This window comes from Rattus norvegicus, chromosome 4 (genome assembly GCF_036323735.1).
Source record: "Rattus norvegicus strain BN/NHsdMcwi chromosome 4, GRCr8, whole genome shotgun sequence".
Classification (NCBI taxonomy): Eukaryota; Metazoa; Chordata; class Mammalia; order Rodentia; family Muridae; genus Rattus; species Rattus norvegicus.
In genome coordinates, this window is record NC_086022.1 from 26,617,373 (window position 1) to 26,630,890 (window position 13,518).

General features: G+C 41.0%; 1 protein-coding gene across 7 annotated transcripts in view; it reads right to left on the bottom strand.

Moving 5' to 3' along the window:
* Positions 1–13,518, bottom strand: part of Slc25a40 (solute carrier family 25, member 40) — an 87,152-nt gene that overhangs the window by 73,085 nt on the left and 549 nt on the right. For 4 of the 7 annotated variants that reach the window (XR_010065616.1, XM_063285716.1, XM_063285719.1 and 1 more), the window contains exons 2-5: positions 10,494–10,565; positions 10,223–10,334; positions 8,229–8,288; positions 6,308–6,414 (exon numbers count right to left, since the gene is read on the bottom strand). Coding sequence is in view for 5 of the 7 variants with exons in the window: in XM_063285716.1 (XP_063141786.1) it covers positions 6,308–6,414; positions 8,229–8,288; positions 10,223–10,322 (267 nt within the window). In the remaining 2 variants the exon portion in view is untranslated. Of the gene's footprint in view, positions 1–6,307; positions 6,415–8,228; positions 8,289–10,222; positions 10,335–10,493; positions 10,566–13,518 lie in introns of those variants that run through there. The other 3 variants (XM_063285717.1, XM_063285718.1, XM_063285721.1) reach the window with 2 other exon arrangements.

Genomic DNA, 13,518 nt, shown 5'->3' on the forward strand with positions numbered 1-13,518 from the left:
AGCACATCAAAACAATCATCCACCATGATCAAGTAGGCTTCATCCCAGGCATGCAGGGATGGTTTAATATACGGAAAACCATCAACGTGATCCATTATATAAACAAACTGAAAGAACAGAACCACATGATCATTTCATTAGATGCTGAGAAAGCATTTGACAAAATTCAACACCCCTTCATGATAAAAGTCCTGGAAAGAATAGGAATTCAAGGCCCATACCTAAACATAGTAAAAGCCATATACAGCAAACCAGTTGCTAACATTAAACTAAATGGAGAGAAACTTGAAGCAATCCCACTAAAATCAGGGACTAGACAAGGCTGCCCACTCTCTCCCTACTTATTCAATATAGTTCTTGAAGTTCTAGCCAGAGCAATCAGACAACAAAAGGAGATCAAAGGGATACAGATCGGAAAAGAAGAGGTCAAAATATCACTATTTGCAGATGACATGATAGTATATTTAAGTGATCCCAAAAGTTCCACCAGAGAACTACTAAAGCTGATAAACAACTTCAGCAAAGTGGCTGGGTATAAAATTAACTCAAATAAATCAGTTGCCTTCCTCTATACAAAAGAGAAACAAGCCGAGAAAGAAATTAGGGAAACGACACCCTTCATAATAGACCCAAATAATATAAAGTACCTCGGTGTGACTTTAACCAAGCAAGTAAAAGATCTGTACAATAAGAACTTCAAGACACTGAGGAAAGAAATTGAAGAAGACCTCAGAAGATGGAAAGATCTCCCATGCTCATGGATTGGCAGGATTAATATGGTAAAAATGGCCATTTTACCAAAAGCAATCTACAGATTCAATGCAATCCCCATCAAAATACCAATCCAATTCTTCAAAGAGTTAGACAGAACAATTTGCAAATTCATCTGGAATAACAAAAAACCCAGGATAGCTAAAGCTATCCTCAACAATAAAAGGACTTCAGGGGGAATCACTATCCCTGAACTCAAGCAGTATTACAGAGCAATAGTGATAAAAACTGCATGGTATTGGTACAGAGACAGACAGATAGACCAATGGAATAGAATTGAAGACCCAGAAATGAACCCACACACCTATGGTCACTTGATTTTTGACAAAGGAGCCAAAACCATCCAATGGAAAAAAGATAGTATTTTCAGCAAATGGTGCTGGTTCAACTGGAGGTCAACATGTAGAAGAATGCAGATCGATCCATGCTTATCACCCTGTACAAAGCTTAAGTCCAAGTGGATCAAGGACCTCCACATCAAACCAGACACACTCAAACTAATAGAAGAAAAACTAGGGAAGCATCTGGAACACATGGGCACTGGAAAAAATTTCCTGAACAAAACACCAATGGCTTATGCTCTAAGATCAAGAATCGACAAATGGGATCTCATAAAACTGCAAAGCTTCTGTAAGGCAAAGGACACTGTGGTTAGGACAAAACGGCAACCAACAGATTGGGAAAAGATCTTTACCAATCCTACAACAGATAGAGGCCTTATTTCCAAAATATACAAAGAACTCAAGAAGTTAGACCGCAGGGAAACAAATAACCCTATTAAAAAATGGGGTTCAGAGCTAAACAAAGAATTCACAGCTGAGGAATGCCGAATGGCTGAGAAACACCTAAAGAAATGTTCAACATCTTTAGTCATAAGGGAAATGCAAATCAAAACAACCCTGAGATTTCACCTCACACCAGTGCGATTGGCTAAGATCAAAAACTCAGGTGACAGCAGATGCTGGCGAGGATGTGGAGAAAGAGGAACACTCCTCCATTGTTGGTGGGATTGCAGACTGGTAAAACCATTCTGGAAATCAGTCTGGAGGTTCCTCAGAAAATTGGACATTGAACTGCCTGATGATCCAGCTATACCTCTCTTGGGCATATACCCAAAAGATGCCTCAACATATAAAAGAGACACGTGCTCCACTATGTTCATCGCAGCCTTATTTATAATAGCCAGAAGCTGGAAAGAACCCAGATGCCCTTCAACAGAGGAATGGATACAGAAAATGTGGTACATCTACACAATGGAATATTACTCAGCTATCAAAAACAACGAGTTTATGAAATTCGTAGGCAAATGGTTGGAACTGGAAAATATCGTCCTGAGTGAGCTAACCCACTCACAGAAAGACATACATGGTATGCACTCATTGATAAGTGGCTATTAGCCCAAATGCTTGAATTACCCTAGATCCCTAGAACAAAGGAAACTCAAGACGGATGATCAAAATGTGAATGCTTCACTCCTTCTTTAAATGAGGAAAAAGAATACCCTTGGCAGGGAAGGGAGAGGCAAAGATTAAAACAGAGACTGAAGGAACACCCATTCAGAGCCTGCCCCACATGTGGCCCATACATATACAGCCACCCAATTAGACAAGATGGATGAAGCAAAGAAGTGCAGACCGACAGGAGCCGGATGTAGATCGCTCCTGAGAGACACAGCCAGAATACAGCAAATATAGAGGCGAATGCCAGCAGCAAACCACTGAACTGAGAATAGGTCCCCTATTGAAGGAATCAGAGAAAGAACTGGAAGAGCTTGAAGGGGCTCGAGACCCCAAAAGTACAACAATGCCAAGCAACCAGAGCTTCCAGGGACTAAGCCACTACCTAAAGACTATACATGGACTGACCCTGGACTCTGACCCCATAGGTAGCAATGAATATCCTAGTAAGAGCACCAGTGGAAGGGGAAGCCCTGGGTCCTGCTAAGACTGAACCCACAGTGAACCAGTCTATGGGGGGAGGGCGGCAATGGGGGGAGGGTTGGGAGGGGAACACCCATAAGGAAGGGGAGGGGGGAGGGGGATGTTTGCCCGGATACCGGGAAAGGGAATAACACTCGAAATGTATATAAGAAATACTCAAGTTAATAAAAAAAAAAAAAAAAGAAAAAAAAAAAAAAAAAAAAAAAGAACACATCAAAATGATCATTCACCATGATCAAATAAGCTTCATCCTAGGGATGCAGAGATGGTTTAATATATGGAAATCAACGTGATCCACCATATAAACAAACTCAAAGGAAAAAAAAAACCACATGATCATCTCATTAGATGCTGAGTAAGCATTTGACAAAATTCAACACCTCTTCATGTTAAAAGCCTTGGAAAGATCACAGGAGTTCAAGGCCCATACCTAAACATAGTGAAAGCAATATACAGGAAACCAGTAGCCAACATCAACCTAAATGGAGAGAAACTTGAAGCAACCCCACTAAAATCAGGGACTAGACAAGGCTGCCCACTCTCTCTCCCTACTTATTCAATATAGTTCTCCAAGTCCTAGCCAGAACAATTAGACAACAAAAGGAGGTCAAAGGGATATACATTGGAAAGGAAGAAGTCAAAATATCACTATTTGCACATGATAAGATAGTATATATTATTGACCCCAAAAGTTCCACCAGAGAACTACTAAACCTGATAAACAACTTCAGCAAAGTGGCTGGGAATAAAATTAACTCAAAAAAAATCAGTAGCCTTCCTCTACACAAAGGATAAACAGGCTGAGAAAGAAATTAGGAAAACAACATCCTTCACAATAGTCACAAATAATATAAACTAGTTGGGTGACACTAACCAAGCAAGTGAAAGATCTGTATGACAAGAATTTCAAGTCTCTGAAGAAAGATACTGAAGATCTCAGAAGATGGAAAGATTTTCTATGCTCATGGATCAGCAGGATTAACATAGTAAAAAATGGCCATTTTACCCAAAGCAATCTAATCCATTCAATGTAATCCCCATCAAAATTCCAACTCAATTCTTCAGAGACAGAAAAAGCAATTCTCAAATCATTTCGAACAACAAAAATCCCAGGATAGTGAAAACTATTCTCAGCAATAAGAGAACTTCTGGGGCAATCACCAACCCTAACCTCAAGCAGAATTACAGAGCAATAGTGATAAACAAACTGACACACATACCATGGTATTGGTACAGAGACAGAGAGATAGATCAGTGGAATAGAATTGAAGACCCAGAAATGAACCCACACACCTATGGTCACTTGATCTGTGACAAAAGAGCTAAAACCATCCAATGGAAAAAAGATAGCATTTTCAACAAATGGTGCTGGTTCAAGTGGCAGTGAGCATGTAGAAGAATGCAAATTGAGCCAACCATATCTCCTTGTACAAACAAAGTTCAGGTCCAAGTGGATCAAAGACCTCCACATAAAACCAGGTACATTGAAACTAATAGAAGAAAAAGTGGGGAAGAGGCTAGAACACATTGGTACAGGGGAAATTTTCCTGAACAGAACACCAATGGCTTATGCTCTAAGATCAAGAATCAACAAATGGGACCTCATAAAACTGCAAAACTTCTGTAAGGCAAAGGGCACTATTATTAGGACAAAAATGCAACCAACAGATTGGAAAAAGATCTTTACATCCGACGGAGTGTATATCCAAAATATACAAAGAACTCAAGAAGTTAGACTCCAGAGAACGAAACAACCCTATTAAAAATGGGGTGCAGAGGGGCTGGGGATTTAGCTCAGTGGTAGAGCGCTTACCTAGGAAGCGCAAGGCCCTGGGTTCGGTCCCCAGCTCCGAAAAAAAGAACCAAAAAAAAAAAATGGGGTGCAGAGCTAAACAAAGAATTCTCAACTAAGGAATATCGAATGGCCAAGAAGCACCGAAAGAAATCTTCAACCTCCTTAGTCATCAGGGAAATGCAAATCAAAACAACCCTGAGATTCTACCTCACACCAGCCAGAATGGCTAAGATCAAAAACTCAGGTGACAACAGATGCTGGTGAGGATATAGAGGAAGAAGAACACTCCTCCATTTCTTGTGGGATTGCAAGCTGGTACAACCAAGCACTCTGGAAATCAGTGTGCTGGTTCCTAAGAAAGTTGGACATAGTACTACCCGAGAACCCAGTTATACCACTCCAACATATAACAAGGACACATGCTCCACTATGCTATGAAGCAACCTTATTTATAATAGCCAGAAGCTGGAAAGATCCCAGATGCCCTTCAACAGAGGAATGGATACAGAAAATGTGGTACATCTACAGTGGAGGACTACTCAGCTATCAAAAACAATGACTTCATGAAATCCATAGGCAAATGGAATGAACTAGAAAATATCATCCTGAGTGAGGTAGCCCAATCACAAATGAACACACATGGTATGTACTCACTGATAAGTGGATATTAGGCAAAAAGCTCGGAATACCCATGACACAACTCAGGGACCATATGAAAGTCAAAAAGAAAGAAGACCAAAGTGTGGATGCTTCAGTCCTACTTAGAAGGTGGAACAAAATAATCAAGGGAAGTAGAGAGTGGGAGGGAACTGGGAGGAAGAGAAGAGAGGGAGGAGAAAATAGGGTGGGGACAGGATCAGGTATGGGAGGAGACAGGGGAGATGTACAGAAGGACAAGAAATTGAATAGGGGTATGTAGCAATGGGGGATGGAGAACTGGTGTAGCCACCAGAAAGTCCCAGATACCAGAGAAGTAAGAGGCTCTAGGACCCAAAGGGGATGACATTAGCTGAAATCCCCAACAAAGTAGAGAGAGAAACTATAGAGACCATATTCAGAGGTTAGGCACTGTCCCTGGTTGAGGGATGGGACCACCCACCCTTCTCAAAATTTTAACCCAGAATTGCTCCTGTCTAAAGGAAATGCTGGGACAAAGAGTGGAGCAGAGACTGAAGGAAAGGCCATCCAGAGACTGCTCCACCTGGGGATCCATCCCATCTACAGCCACCAAACCCAGACAGTATTGCTGATGCCAAGCAGTGCATACTGACAGGAGCCTGGTACAGCTGTCTCCTGAGAGCCTCTGCCAAATCCTGACAAATACAGAGGTAGATGCCTGTAGCCAACCATTGGACTAAGCACAGGAACCCCAATGGAGGAGTTATGGGAAAGACTGAAGGAGCTGAAGGGGTTTGCAACCCCATAGGAAGAACAATATCAACCAACCAGACCCCCCAGGCACTAAACCACCAACCGAAGAATACACATGGAAGGACCCATGGCTCCAGCTGCCTCTGGCATCAGTGGCAGGGAAGGCCCTTGGTCCTGTGAAGGCCTGTTGCCCCAGTGTAAGTTAGGGCAGTGAGGCAGGCAAGCATGGGTGGGTGAGGGAATGGGGATGGAATAGGGGGAGTCTGTGGAGGGGAAACCAGGAAAGGGGATAACATTTGGTATGTAAATAAATAAAATAGCCAATTTAAAAAAGGAAAATAAGAAAACTTAAAAAAAGAAAAAAAGAAAAAGGAAAAGAAAAGAAAGATAAAGCAAACATTCAAAATCGCAAATAAAAGCAGGTCTTTACCAGAGTCCCATGGAAGTTTCCTGGCTTCTTATACCATGCTTTCTTGCTCTCCTCTTCACAGATACATATGTGATCCATGAGTCCATTACTGTACAGAAAACACTTGCCTAGGACAGCAGAGCAGTTACAGTAGTTAGTTCACAAAGGAATAGCATTTTTACAGATAAGCACGAGTGCAGTGAGACTAGGAGGATGGGAAGAGACCTTCTAGTCAGGAACGTACATAACCAGTCAACTGTTTACGGTCAGTCAGAACTGGCCTCTCAACTCACACTGTGAAGTGACAGCATGAATTACTAGGTTTTATACCTTCTGAATCATGGTTTTAAAGACATGTGCACTTAGGTATTTTTTAAGTTACCTACGGGACAGGAGATGAAGAAAGAGAAAGACGTTTACAGGTTAACTTTTGCACACATGGGGAATCCATGTCCAAACATGCAGAACAAATGTTACTGATGGAAGCAGTGCCACGTTTGTCCGTTCTTTGCCATGTGTACTGCTCTTTCTGGCCAGCTGTTAGCTTACCTAATTTACTACAACTTGTCCTAATGGCTTCATACTCGCTGACCAGATTGTCCCCTGTGTCAACTACAGAAATTCTGTGTCATAATGTCGTCTGCTTCGCTTCTCAGCTTTCTTTAATATGCACAAGTAACCTTTTAGTCTCTCTCTACATTTAGCCTTACCTCATATCTATATACTTAACAGACAAGATTTATTTAAAACTGTATTATTCTTTCTTTTCCCCCCTCCACCGTATTGATGCTGAGAATAGAACTCAGGGCCTCATACACACAAGGAAAGCAAGGCACTCTCTGAGCTACATTCTCAGAACAGGGAGGACTCAAATAAGGCAGTTTACTCCAGCTCAGCCAACTCTTGCTACTTGTGTTTGACACACTACCTTTATACAGCTGGCTGATTACAGTGTTGGTATTCTTGCCCCTCTGATACAATATAGAATTATCTTATCAGATTCCTCATAGTCATAATGAAGCCTCCCCAGCTGTGCAGCAGACATCTGCTGGCCCCCTACCGTGCCCCATTTCCAATGATCACAACTTTCTCCTCCAAAATTCCCTCCTCCTACTCACTGCTTTATCCAAGCCTCCAACTCCAGCAGACATTCTCTGGGAACCCACGGGCCATTCACCCCAGGGGACAGGTAGGTCAACTGTAGATGTTTACCTCTCCCTCCTTTCCTCCACACCCAATCCCCCAGTCCTCCACCTATCTCTGTAGCAGACTACCTCCTGAGGCCTCTCCCCTTACCCCCCCACATCCAGCCAATAAAGCAGATTTTCTCCTCTGAACTCCCATGCCCATCTCTAGCAGGCTTTTCTCTGGAATATTACACATAAAAAACAAAGAAAGAAATCAATAAGGGAAAAAGACCAAGTAACATATTAAGGAAGACCTACTGGAATAACACATAACTCCTCAATGGAAACTAAAAACTAGAAGGGCCCAGACAGATATTTTACAGGCTCTCAGAGACCACAGATGCCTGCACAGACTACTATACCCAGCAAAATGGTCAATCACAATTTTTTTAAAAAGATTTATTTATTTATTATATATAAGTACACTGTAGCTGTCTTCAGACATGCCAGAAGAGATCGTTACAGATGGTTGTAAGGTACCATGTGGTTGCTGGGATTTGAACTCAGGACCTCTGGAAGAGCAGTCAGTGCTCTTAACCACTGAGTCATCTCTCCAGCCCATAAATTTTTATTAAAAAAAAAAAACACATATTTTTTTCTGCCTATATCTCACTAGGTACAATTAAATGGTGAAAAATGTTTCTAGGTAAGGCATCAATTCTAATAAATTAACAAAAATATCATGGAAACAAAAATGAGCACAATAACATTTTTAAAAGTCTAAAAAAAAGGTTTAAAAAGTTTAATATACATACCTTTAGGGAATGGGTTGTTCTGGGCTTGGAGTCGAATTTTAACAACATCCAGGGGTGTCACTAGGGATATATAAATTTTAATTAAGATATGATATCTCTAATCTTTATGATGTATAGGTAAGTTAGAAAACTATCCATCAAGTCACACTTCTCCTCATTCCTATGCAAAGGGTAAGCTGTTTATCTAAAAATAGCAATGAACGTGTGCCCCACCACTGAGCTGTTCCTAATGTGTGCCCCACCACTGAGCTGCTCCTAATGTGTGCCTCACCACTGAGCTGCTCCTAATGTGTGCCCCACCACTGAGCTGCTCCTAATGTGTGCCCCACCACTGAGCTGCTCCTAATGTGTGCCCCACCACTGAGCTGCTCCTAATGTGTGCCCCACCACTGAGCTGCTCCTAATGTGTGCCCCACCACTGAGCTGCTCCTAATGTGTGCCCCACCACTGAGCTGCTCCTAATGTGGTCCTCAGCATTTCTGTCCACAAGATGGGCTACAAATCACTTCTCACACTTGACTAGTCATTTCAGTCTACAACTACAATTCTATCTGTGTTAAAACTAAAGAACTACAATTCTAGAAAATATGTTGTTCTAAAAGTCTAAAGATTTGAGAAAAACTTGATATTATGAGTAACTAAAAATCAGTGTTAGACTTCCAATCTGATCAATTTATCTGTATCAGCATTAGGTCGTGCCATCCACTTGGGAACAAGAGAAGAAAATTTGTGTCTTTTCATCTGCATGCTCTAGTTCATAAAAATAAGGAAACATTAAATTGTGATTTCAAGAAAACTATTCCTCATCAGAGAACAAGAAAGTCCCATTAGATAATTTTTAAGGCCATTATGAACTTGAATTCTAACTTAAAGATACAACATAAAACAAGTGGTTTACATGCTCTAATCACTTGTTACCTTGATTAAACAAACTAGTCAACACAAAATCATTCAAATGTTAACCTATCACTTATACCGTTTGACTATGGCTATGTGAAATACAAAAAGCTAAGTCCACAAAAACTTGAGAAACTCTTAAGTTACCCCAAATTGTGTTATTCTATATGCAAATATTTTATTCCTTTCCTAGTTTAAAAGACTTAAAAGTGTTGTGAAAGTTTAATAATGTTGATAGGGACACCTAAGAATTCTTAATTTAAAAGCAAATTTCTCCCTCCTTCTTTTCTGGTTTTTCTATTAATGTAGCCCTGGTTGTCCTGGAACTCCGATGTACATCAGACTGCCCTACAAAGACCCACACGTCTTTGCTTCCCAAGTCCTGGGATGAAAGGTGTGTCATACCACACTCTGCTAAAACCCCTTATTTTCAGTAAAAAGGTAAACCTCGGAGAAATGGGTACTGTAGCAGCAATGTGGGGTGAATAAGCAAGGACAGAAATCTGATTCTCTTCATTTTTTATTCTTTCACATTACTGTGCTAAAACACCGGAAACCTGCATATTCTATACGACCCCTAGTTTGGTGGCTCGAAAGATAGCTCAGGGAAGTGCTTGCCACACAAGCGTGCAGTCTAGATTTTAAATCCCCAACATCCACATTTGAACACTGGGCCCAGTGACACTGGACTGTACTCCTGGCACAGGAAGGCAAAGACAAAGAGGATCCCTGGGGTTTGCTAGCCAATCATACAGCTCTGCCTTCAGTGAGTGACCTCGTCTCAAACACTAAAGTGAGGACGGGCTGAAGGCATCCAGCACTGAACTCTGGGCTCCACACACTCACAAGCCCATGCACACGCATGCGTATGAACGCATGTGAATTCACAGGCACACACACAAGTAAAGGACAGGACAACGGAAGAGGCTGACATTGACTTCTGGCTGCCACGTGGCGCATGTTCACAGACAACAAAAGTCCATGTGTTACACAAGTCCCACGCCGCACCCCTCGAAAATGACATTCTTATTCCACGGATACTAAACTCTCATGGAATAATCCAAGTTACATAATCTGTGCTGGCAGCGTAATTTTACCCATTAGTGATGTCACTACAGCCCCAGCACAGGAGGCCATCATTTGCTGAAGAGGTGTCACTTGGATTGTTGGCGGTGGCCCTTCAGTTTCAGGCTCCATGTTTCTAACTAGCTGAAAAAAAAAACCCATTAAAGCAAAGATTAAAACAACGTATGTGCACATATAGATATTATATATATATATATACATATATATACATATACACACACATATATAATACACCTGTGTATATATGTAATAAAATTGAATGGCAAATGCCTTCAAAATTACCTGTTAGGTTATAAAAACAATAATCAGGAGTGCTTGCCTAACATGGCCAAGTCTTGGGTTGGATCCTCAGCGCTGTGAAAATAAACAGAAGATAACAGAATAAAACCATATCAAAACACATCTTTTTATCACCGCCAAAAGTAAGTTATAAATGGAAGCCAGTGTGCGACTGGCACTAACAGCATATGGCCTCTGATCAAATGTGCTTGGCTAAGCTGTAAGAGCAGCATTACATTTGCAGGACAGGCAACCAACGGGTACAGAAACATCCTTTGACCGAGAGCCAGATCAAAAGCAGCTAAGTGATGAGAATTTACAAAATCTTTACGTCTGCCGATAAACACTACTTAGATACTTTCTCTATTCTGGAACAGACTACCGTTCAATATAGCGCAATTTCTACTGCATACCAATAGTTGTTCCATAGTTATAAAGTAAAAACACACAGCCTCAATTGGTATCTTACAAGAACTTAATGAGACAGGCAATATTATTACTTTTTGGAAGTTGTATCTATAGAAACACATAGATATTGATATAGGTGATATTTGGTGTTTTGAACAAACAGCAAATCCTATTTATGTTTAGTTAGTACCCTGCTATAAATAAAAACAAGCACTATGATAAATGTTTATGTCATTTTTACTGCTGTGGAGTGGTATATAATTATGCTTAAACAATCTCTTATACTTAGGTTTTCAAATTCTCAACAGGAAACCATTTTGATATAATATCCAGTTCATGTATCTTTTTGTAGTCTTTCTACACTTACCTCAGCAAGGAAACTAGGATAGGCTATGATATTAACACACACACACACACACACACACACACACACACACACGCGCACACACACACACACATACACACACACACACACACACACACACACACACACACACACACACACACAGAATTTGTCAAAGGTCATAAAATTGCTTTAAGGCTGGACCAGTTCTAACTGAATTTGTTTCTCAACTCACAGCCAATAAATGTTCACTTAGTTCCAGGGGTGTCCAAACTTTTGACACAGTTACATTATGTTGTCATCTACTAATGTGCTGGGCCACATTCATAGCTATCCTAGGATGCATTTAGTTTATGGGACACACGTTGGTTTCCAGGTTTTATCCCAGAACTTGGGAGGCAGAGGTTGGTATGCATATCTTTGAGTCTGAGGCCAGCTTGGCCTATATAATGACATGTACAGCATATGACAGCCAGAGCTATATACTGAGACCATGTCTCAAAAAATAAAGTAAAATAAAATATAAACAAAACCAAACAAGCTGGATGTACAAAATTCTCCAATGTTTTCCAGTTTTTCTTAACAGAATGACTTGATACCGTTTCTCGCTATAAATAACTATGGCCCCATTCATTTATTCTTGTATGTAAAGCCTTCTTTATATTCTTTATAACTTTAGGTTGGGTATGGTGAGCCTTTCTGTAATCCCAGCACTTGGGAGGCTGATGCAGGAGGAGCTCTATTGCATTCAAGGTCGGTCTGGGCTAGGCAGTAAGGCCTGGGCTAGGCTGGACTACAAGGGAGACAATCTCAAAAAGAGAAACAAGAAAACGTAAATAGCATTCTTCTAGAGACCTGATTACTGAGAGGGTGTAGGGACTTTGGTCTTTATACAACCGAGGCCTTCTTCCTGTGGCTGTCACGTGACAGTAGGTGGTAGACTGAAAAATCACTAACTGGGTGGTGAGTAGATATTCTCATTCATAGCTTGGAATTATCCCTTATGTAACTCATAAGGGCGAGTCTAACGCCATGGTTCCAACTCTGTCCCTGTCCTGTCTCAGAAGAAACAGAAATCACCTTTCAAAATGACTTCCTGATTTCATTACTTCCCAAAGAAACATGATTACATCTTTCCTGAAAACTTCAAATGAAAAAGGAAAGAAAAAAGAAAGAAAAAGAACCCATCTTCCCTTTCATCACTCCTTCCTTACTGGCATTTCTTTCTTCATTCATTGTGTTCAACCATGTGACTTCTAGTCCCCCAGTTTACACCTGGCACTTAGCTCTATAACCATTGGAACTGTAATTACCCCTATTACACCCTAACTGCCATTAAGGAAGTGGATGGCACTTCCTGCATCCTAAGCACAGCCTATGGTTCAGGTTCTAGCCAGTTTGAACTCTGCTGGGGACAGAGTTGTGCAAGGGTAATTAGAGTTCTTACTGTTCCAGGCCTGCACTGTGCTTTCAAGAATACAGAGCACCTTTCCACTGATAAGTTCTGTTCCCAGGGTCTTCCAGCTCCTCGGCTTCCTGTCCCTCTCTGCACTCCCCTACCCTCTCCACTTCTTCATCTCACAAGCACCACTCCAAGGCATTCCGCTCTCCCTCGTGGCTTTAATTCTATTCTGTATCAGTGTTTCTCAGAAATGTAAACCATTTCACAAACATGGAGATTCTGTGTTTTTCCTGGAGCTTACGCTTTGAAAACTGAATCCCCTCCCCCCAAATTTTTTTTAAATGTTTGCTCAAACTATAACTCCTCCTTCTCAAGATCTGTTAAGCACCTATTTATAAATTCATATTCATCAGTACAATGTCTCTTTTTTTTTTTTTCCGGAGCTGGGGACCGAACCCAGGGCCTTGCACTTGTTAGGCAAGCGCTCTACCACTGAGCTAAATCCCCAACCAGTAAAATGTCTCTTAACATGTATTTCCCCTCTTCTAGATATTTCTTACGATTACAAATTATCTCTAACTCTCTTAAATCAGTTTAATAAGGGCAGACCCATGATTGTCACTCCAGCTCCCATCCTTAACCTGTTCAAAACAAAATCATTTCTTTTGGCAACCTAATCCGTCTTGATGTCATCTTTGGCTAACAGTCTCACAATTCACCTATCTGTGCCTGAATATACTTATCTGCACTGTCCTGAGGTACTCCCTCAAAAATCAATACTATAAGGAGTGTCTACCATAGCCAGGAGTTAAGAAATGCAGAACAGTACAAAACATTAACGTCTGTAAGGGTGAGAGCAGAAGTATACGCCAAAC